Raw genomic sequence first — 8,723 nt, 5'->3', positions numbered from 1 at the left:
TAGAACAACACTAGCATCTAATTTAAATCTAAAAGTAGATGTACAAAAACAAAGGGAAGGAAGGAGAATGATGTGTCTTTTAGGATAAAACTGGTCAAAATCAGTGAAGGCCAGCTTGGAGAACGATTTAAGTATTAAAAGCTACTACAGGTCAATCAGATGATAAAATTTACCAGGAACTATGTACATGTCTATTTTCATTACCAAATATAAGCAATTTACAGCAAATAAAGTACTAGGGGGAAAAAAAAAAAAAAAGAAAACCAAACTGCTTACAGATCAGTACCTTCAATTTTAATAGTTTATAAATGTTATTAGTGATAGAGGTAAGATAAACTCTTATTACAATCGATGGAATTTTTTATTGTCTGGCTGGTTTTTACATGTATTTCGCAAATGGGAAAAAAGAAAATCTGAAAGGCCATAGCGTACGAGAAGCTAAAGAAAATGATTTCATCTTTGGTGTTAAGAATTCACTCTTGGACACTCCTACCAGATGCTCTCCCATTTTCAAATTCCATGGGTTTTTTACGCTTTGGAACATCCCCGTTTCCTGTGCAGTTTCCCATTTTGAGGCAGATACTCACATGAGGGGCACAGCTGGCCAAGTTCAGGGAAGGTGGCATGACAGCAGAGTGCAGGTGGGAAAGAGGCACTACGTGCCGCAGCTTGCCTGAAGCAGAAGCTGGCGAGTAGCCTGGGCCCTGCAGCTCCTGCGAAAAAGCATTAGCCGAGCAGAATAAGCAGGTATAGCTAAGCAGAATAAACAGGTATAGACAGCATGCCCTCTGTAACAGGACATGTCTTTTAGTCAAATTTTTTATAATACGCAGCACTCAATTCTCAAAACACTTCTTAGTATTTATTAGGTGTGCTCAGACATAACCCTTTTAGTGACTGAACTGGGTGCAAGAGTGGCAGTTACATTTATTTTCAGAATTTTAACATATGCTCTGGAACCATTCAAGTGGAGGACATCTCAGGGCCACCACAAAATTAAACTGTCCCACAGTTCTCGTACCTTTTCTTCCCCACTTGGGTGAGTATTTCTTTCGTTGGAATATGAGATTCCCCACCTTTGCCATTGTACATATGAAGTACTTTTTGTATCGCTTATGTAGATTTGTATTCTGAATATAACATTTCATTTCTCACTCAAAACTAGCAACTGGGGTGGGACGCTAAAATTAACGCTAATTCCTTATGATAAAACTCCTGTTCCAAGTGTACCAATCATTTATAGCAGTAGTTTCATTGCAGCCTTAATCATCTGTGGTTATAAATAAGGCAAAGGTAAGTAATATTCTCTATTAAACTCATTAGTAAAGATAGAGATTGGACTAAATCTATTGGGCAATAAAAATTCTAGGCTCTATAACAGAGATACTGGCTTTACATTACTGCATGATTTTCCCTATACCCTATCTTTCACTAATGCGATATAGCTCGACAGATGTCAATTACATCTCTTCCTTTTTCTGTCCCAGATGCCTCATGACCGTATTTCCTTCGCCTTGGCTAACACCTCTCCTTGCTTCTTAAAAAAGATTTTTTTTTTTTTTGTCCTGCCTAACTAATTAGCATAATCATATTAAACTCAGAGCCCTCGTTTCCAGTCTAGACGTGGCTTTAAGGTTGCTGGTTTTATTTCAGACCTGAAGAAGGATGTGGGTGCCCAAAAGCTTGTTAGTGCTTTCTATCTCTAACAGTTACACTAGTAAAAGGTATCCCTACAGACCTTGTCTCTCTAATTCATTTTTCATAATCATGCCATGAACGTTTCTAGCTTTTATTTGCCTAGGGCCGCCAGAAAATGCTTAAGTGTCACTGAAACCAAAGCTTAGCAGATGAAGCATATGGTCCAATATTCCTGTAGCCGTTTAATTTTTTTGTTGCCCTTATTGTAAATAGCACTTCAAAGTAACTGAAATTATGGACGTGACTTGTGCAGCAATGAGGTATTCCACGTAAAAAAGGGTTTCAGAACACAGACTTTTTAGAATATTCGCAATAAATAGGGTTAAACCTAAAGTTAGGACACAAAGTAAACGCACCTAACTTCATACCCATGCTTCTCAGTAACGTACTTACTTTTACATCTAAAGTACGCTGCAGTCTGAAGCGCATAGCTTCTTGTTCCTGACACTGGATTATGCACTGACATTCTGCAAATTGCATGGATGCCTGTAAGAGAGGAGAGAAGCATAAATTAATTTTGCTAACTTTCTGTGGATTACACTCTTTCGTGTTTTCTTTCCGATAAAGAAACAACAAGGTACACATACAGGTGCTGCATTTATCTACTGCTATCAGTATAAAAATACTGCAAGATGACCAGGTGCCCTTCTTGATAGGCTTACAAAAGCAACTGACTGGTTATATGATCCTAGTAGCCATAATATGCACACCGTAATATCACAGAAGGGAGCTAACCCTGTCAGGGACAGTCCTAGACCTACTAAACACCTCTGGGATTAGAAAATTCAACTGTGCTAATGAGGCAAAACTATACTGAAGGTTTTAAAATGGATGGCTGATAACTTTGTAGATCTATCTTTGTGAAGTTGTTACATACTCTTTCTCCTTTAAAAAGTTTACTCTGAAAAGGTGTGAGAAGGTGTAATAATGTAGCTAGTTTTCACTGAGTACTTATCAGGATGGCAAGAAGAGAGGAAGGTCTAAGCCAAAGCACATAAAAAAGAGAGAGAGATCTTTATGAACCAGACTGCTTTTATCACTCTGCTGGAGTTCACTCTTCGGTTTTAAAGTAAAACCTGGGTCTCTTTCTGTGCTTCTTTATGACTGCCAGTGAGGCACAGGCAGGCTCCCTGAGGCACTGTGGATGTACGGTTACAAGCAGCAGCTTTTTGAACATTTAACTCCGAATCATTAATGATGAACAAAATGGCCAATTACACTTTATGATGATTATACAACGGAAGCTCTGCAATGGTATGTACTAGCATCCCGTGAGACACAGTACAACCTTTACTAGTTTCTAAGAATTGTTATTTAGTGTACCATACGTGCTAGTTTTCAGCGAGCACCTGCCTCCACTGTGTCTCAGCTTCTCTGTCAGTTGGCTAGTACTGTGCACAATGATATACATTACAAAGGAAGTTAAGTTTCCAGCATCAAGCATTTAAAGTAAGAAATGCCACACTTGGGAGGAGGTATCACAATTACTTTTATTTTATTATTTTTTTAAAGTAATAAAGCAATTTGAGAACGACATCTTACGTGGAAATTTACATCCTGAAAAGCTAGAATTCTGACAAGCTGAAAAGGACTCTTCCTTCTGGAGGAGCAGCAGCTTACCTGTAGGGCACCTGGGATTTATGTGCTAGTCAGACCAAAATGTAGAACCTAGCCTTAACCATCAGGTATGTCAGCAACAGAAACCTCAACTAAAACAGGCAAATGAAACAACATGATATTCTTAAAAATTTCCCTCATGCTGAAGGACCCACAGCTGGCTAACTAAGGTCCCAGAAAAGGCTCAGCATGGACAAGTGTGTTGAGTCAGTGCGTGCCCACACTCGGTTCCAGTGGAGCCCCTGTTATATTGTATAATGGTGTCTCTCGCCAGGCATAGGAGCTATGCCAACAGCCAGTGGAAAGTCTGGAAGGTCAATCTACTGCCTGGAAGGTCAATCTGCTTTAAATTCCCTGCAGTTTGTATTTCCCTGAGCTAGTAAGGAATAAATCAAGAATTCTCTTAATGAAAATAGAAGCCTTTTAGCATTAAAAAAACCAGAAGACAGTCTTAACTATAGACATCTCTTTGGGTAAGTATCTTACAGTACATATGAACAGGACATACTAATACAACCTAGGTAAGAGGTCAGACATTTTCTCTTCCCAAGTGACTGTAAAGGAAAGCACCCAGAAGTCTCACTGAACTGAAAGCTACCTAAAACTACCTTATCAAGGGCTGCCTCCATCTTAGGTATTTTTTCTTTCAGACGTTTGTCTTGTGATCTCAGGATCTCCAGTTCCCCAGCAATCTTGGTATTTTCTGCTGTAATATAGCTCAATTCTTGACTTAGTTTACAATTTTCTTCTCTGAGGTAATGCTTCTCCTGAATTTAAGGTAAGGACAACAAAATAGGAGTCAAAAATTTGTTAACTACCTACATTATACATACTTATTTTCTGCAATTTTTTTCTCTTTGAAAGTTCTGAATTAACCCTTTCAGCAGCTATTACATCTTGCAGAAAGATGAGGTTTTTCAACAACAAGATAGGTCTTATAAAGAAAAGTGCAATTGGACTGGTCCTGATGAAGTAACATCTCGGATTTTAGATCCATTTTGAAACCGGAATTTTAAGCTTCAGGATCCACAGGATCCAAAGGCAGTAAAGAAGGAGGACATGTTATAGTGAACAGATATAAAAGATCATTCAGCAAAGTCCAGCTATTGGTAACCGAACGATTTCTTTGTCACAGAAAATGCTAGAAAGACCTCAATAAGCAAGACAGACCGTGACATACTGGACAGACGGTTTACAACTACAACTGCAAAGAACCGCCTCAGAAATCAAAGAGGGGCAAGCACTGTGGGCCAAATTCAGAAGGATACAGAATGATTACTTGTCATTTTTAAAAAGAACTGATCTGCAGGAGCTTGATTCTCCTTGAAACTAGTACTCTTCTTTCACAGAGAACAAATATAAATTAAAACCTGTGTCTGTGCATAAGGCTAATGTATGTGGTGGAGATATTCCCTGATATACGCTAGCAAGAGAACAGGGAAGGTTCCCATTACATCAAGTTAAATTCTCTTTGGTCCTTCCTGGGCCAATTGTGCTTTTGGCCATGCATTTCTCCAAAGAAAGATTTATCCAGATACAGTTAAACACTTTTACACGGAGCTCTTGTGACCTTAGCTGCATTTGTCATTGCCTCTTCCAAGAATTTAATCTTGCTCTGTAATGCATCTATCTGTCCTCTCTTGGCTGTGATCTGCTTCTGCATTCCCATTGCAACTTTCATAGCTGTAAAAGACAAGGTTTATTCTCAATGAACAACATTGATTATGCATTCTGAGTTCTGACAAAAGACTCTGGAGCTGTTATCAGCAATATGTTAGAGTAAGTAAGTTGAACCAGGATCCTAGTCACTTATGTGTGCAAACCACCCATTATAATCAGCTGGAGTTTTGTCCAAGGTAGTGACACCAGACCCATCACACACACAAGACAAGAAGACAGCATTCCCTGGAAAGCTGCTTAAAGATCACTTGAGAAAACCCAACTCATGGTTTAAGTTTTACAGTATGTAGTAAATGGTAAAATAAAAATGTGTTGTCATCTGCTATATTGTTTATTTATTTCACAAAATATCTGGAATATTATTACATCATCTATTGAGGGATCAATACTTAGAAAAATCCTCTTGTTAAAAAGACAAACATGTGTGATCTTTGGGAAGTTCAATCCATAATTACCATGGCCATCAGATCCCTCCATAGTCTTCAAAGCAGTCCTGGTCCGTTCCAGTTCAGCTTGGGCAGATTTCAACTGCATTTTCAGTCTGTTTGCACTATTTTCCATCTCCTTGATCTTATCCTGATAATCCTTCTTCAAATCTTCAAATCCCTCTGGTGAGAGTAAGTAAAGATTGAAATTATAGTGACAAAATTTATCATTCTTCTAGACTAAGATTACTGATCTGTCGCCTACTCTTTTTAAAGCAGTATTAGATATGCAGATAGCTAAGACATAAAGCAAGTAACATCTACTGCTAACAAATGCACAACTAGTAGTTCATTGTCCTACATCTCAGCAAAAGCTGCTGTTTCACCAGAAACAAATGTGTTCTTTGGTTGCTCACCAAAGCAACAGTTCAAGAAAGTGATCTAAATGCGCATTTCTGAGCTCCTGCTGCTAAAAACAACTGCGTATCGTAAAAGTTAAGGGTATTAGTGAGACAGTATTTTGCCCCGGTCATTCTTCTCTCCAGCCACGCTTATAATCAGACTTATGTCTGAACTGATCTAATTTGTCAAGCAGTCCCCCGCAACTCCGCTTCTCAGCCCTGTTTCTTATATCTCTCCAACTCCTCTTATGTCACCCATACCACTACAAGCCAGCCAGCTGCGTGCTCAGATTCCATCAACAGCTTGGCCCTCATTCCTCTGTGATCATCCACTTCGATAAGCCTTTCTTATACCTCATTCACCCCGATAGTACTGTACAAACCTACGGCAGACTTTCCACGTAAAATCACATTATCTGTTTAATTCTTACAAAACTTAATGAATTTAGAAGTACAGCTGAGTTGTGAAGAAATAAATGTTACCAGTGGGTATTTTATGAGAGTACAGGGGTGTGTAGAGAGCAAAGCATGTGAACAGTATCACATGTCTGGCTGCAGTGCAGATTTAATAGAGGATCTCTCTGAATTTTGGTGGTTGCCTTGGGTTCAGCCCCTCCACGTAAAATCACATTATCTGTTTAATTCTTACAAAACTTAATGAATTTAGAAGTACAGCTGAGTTGTGAAGAAATAAATGTTACCAGTGGGTATTTTATGAGAGTACAGGGGTGTGTAGAGAGCAAAGCATGTGAACAGTATCACATGTCTGGCTGCAGTGCAGATTTAATAGAGGATCTCTCTGAATTTTGGTGGTTGCCTTGGGTCCAGCCCCTAATTTTATTTTATTTTATTTTATTTTATTTTTAATATTCTCTTGATCAGCTTCCCCACACATTAGTTGTGAAAACAGTGCTTGGAGTTAGAACAGAAACTTTTAAATAACATTGTATCAAAACTACAACAAAACAGAAACAAAGCTCCACTGCAATTGACCATAGATGGTTAATGGGCTCCACTAGTGCTGTTACATAACACTCGGGAAAAAGCGGTCAAGTTTCTATTCTGTGATGTACTAGATCTGCTTCTTTGGTCTCCAGAGTCAGACAGTTTAAGTATTTTTGCTCAGAGTAGTGAGAGACTGTCAAAGATTGTATTCCCATCATTCTGTGTGAGAATCCCAAACCATGACTTAGCTCTCTGAAGCAATTTGACCATCCTGTGCCGGCAGGGAACCTTCTGCTGCACCAGCAGCCATATTTGGATTCAGCAAGCAAGCTGCTCTTCTATTTTTAACATCTGCCCAATTTAGCAGCTATCGGAGCTGAGCTAAGTCAAGGTTCCCTACCTTCAAGGCCAGCTAGCTCACTCCGACTGGCTTGGAGTTCATTCATTAGCTGGTCTTTTTCCAGTTTCATATCATTAAGTGCATGGAGCCTCTCACTGCATGTGTTTACCAGTTTAACCTTTTCCAGTTCCAGTTCACTCAGTCTGGCCTCCATTTCATGTATTCTGGCTTCCTTCTCATCCTTTGCAATCTACTTACATAAAAACCAATAGTAATTATGTGTAATATACATAATTATATAAAATAACCACAAAGATGTGCAGACATCATCATTACTTATACCACAGTTGTCCGAGAACAGTTTGGGGCAAGAAAGAAAAACAGAGTAAAATAGACAAATTAGTGAAAATTGCTAATCCAGGCAAAAAGGGTACAACAGAATCTGATGCGATGGCTTCACAGCATGTTTAACCTTACCAGCTGTATATGAAAATTATTTCCATCCTCTTGTAGCACCACCTCCATATTCACTCCTCACGCTCAACTGTCTTCCCACAGAAGAGGACGAAATTCCCTATCTGGAGTGAATTTTTTCTGAAGATGCTGACCTGCATAAGACCACCATATCCTGTAATTCTTGTCTGAGAAATAACCGGTTATAAACAATGTCCTCAGTTTGGAATTCTGAGTGCTCGCTGTCTGTTATTTCTCAGTAACACTTTGTAATTCTGTTGCTGTTACTGGTGTGGGTAATTGTATCACTGAGGACAGCATGTTATATTCCAGCCTTCACAAACCTTTTGGCAACTGCTTTGCAGCAGTGAATTATTCATTTTTGGTGGTAATACGATAATATTATTCTTCTCTGCCCACTAACTCTTCTAGTGCTGTTAGGATTCAAGGTGCATTGTCTGACCTGCTTTAAAACCACAGTATTAGCACATTAAGGTACAGATTTAAAAAACAGAAAACATTTACTGTCTGACAGAGACATAAATACAGCATTATTTGCACACCTTAAGTTCTTCTACTTTAAGTTTCCAGTCATTTATTTCTTTTATAAGCTGAGATTTCTCAACTTCCATTGCTCCAGCAGTTCGACTGTGCTGGCTCACAATCTGGGTCATGTTATCAATTTGCTTTTGGAAGATCTCAATAATCCTTTCCTTCTCCAACAGCTGCAGTTTCAGCGTTTCACACTCTGACTGCGCATTGTGTGAACAGTCCTCTTCATTCTTTAATTGCTGGAGCTCCTGCATCCTACTGCCAAGTTGCGAACATAGCTTCTTGATTTCCTTATTGGTAACCTCAAGGGCGCTCTCCTTCTCTTGCAGACGGGCTGTCAGTTTTGACACTGTTTTCTCAGCAGTCTCCAAATCGATCTGTTTGGCTGTGAGATCTTCCTTAACTTTACGGAGTGTTTCCTTGGTTGACTCCAGTCGGACAGTCAAAGAAGAGATTCTTCCAATGCTTTCATTTTTTTCCTTAATTGCGGCCATCTGAATAATAGCAATATAAGGATCGACCAAGAGAAATGTTTATTTCTATCTTCAGAATTTCCTGTCACATTTCTGGTTTTCTACAGTTCATCCTAAATATCTTAGTTTTACAGGAAAA

At 39.0% G+C, this 8,723-nt stretch overlaps 1 protein-coding gene across 1 annotated transcript in view; it reads right to left on the bottom strand.

Annotated features, from left to right (window-relative positions):
• The window catches only part of CCDC158 (coiled-coil domain containing 158), a 35,466-nt gene that overhangs the window by 12,621 nt on the left and 14,122 nt on the right, over positions 1-8,723 (bottom strand). The window contains exons 11-17 of the mRNA XM_009288868.2: positions 8,123-8,605; positions 7,167-7,356; positions 5,451-5,603; positions 4,886-4,998; positions 3,924-4,082; positions 2,092-2,184; positions 588-713 (exon numbers count right to left, since the gene is read on the bottom strand). Of these exons, the coding sequence (XP_009287143.1) occupies positions 588-713; positions 2,092-2,184; positions 3,924-4,082; positions 4,886-4,998; positions 5,451-5,603; positions 7,167-7,356; positions 8,123-8,605 (1,317 nt within the window). The remainder of the gene's footprint in view (positions 1-587; positions 714-2,091; positions 2,185-3,923; positions 4,083-4,885; positions 4,999-5,450; positions 5,604-7,166; positions 7,357-8,122; positions 8,606-8,723) is intronic.

The sequence above is a fragment of the Aptenodytes forsteri genome, unplaced genomic scaffold, assembly GCF_000699145.1.
Source record: "Aptenodytes forsteri isolate BGI_AS27 unplaced genomic scaffold, ASM69914v1 Scaffold221, whole genome shotgun sequence".
NCBI lineage: Eukaryota > Metazoa > Chordata > Aves > Sphenisciformes > Spheniscidae > Aptenodytes > Aptenodytes forsteri.
The sequence above is the reverse complement of the archived record's forward strand: the minus strand, read 5'-3'. Positions and strand labels throughout refer to the sequence as shown.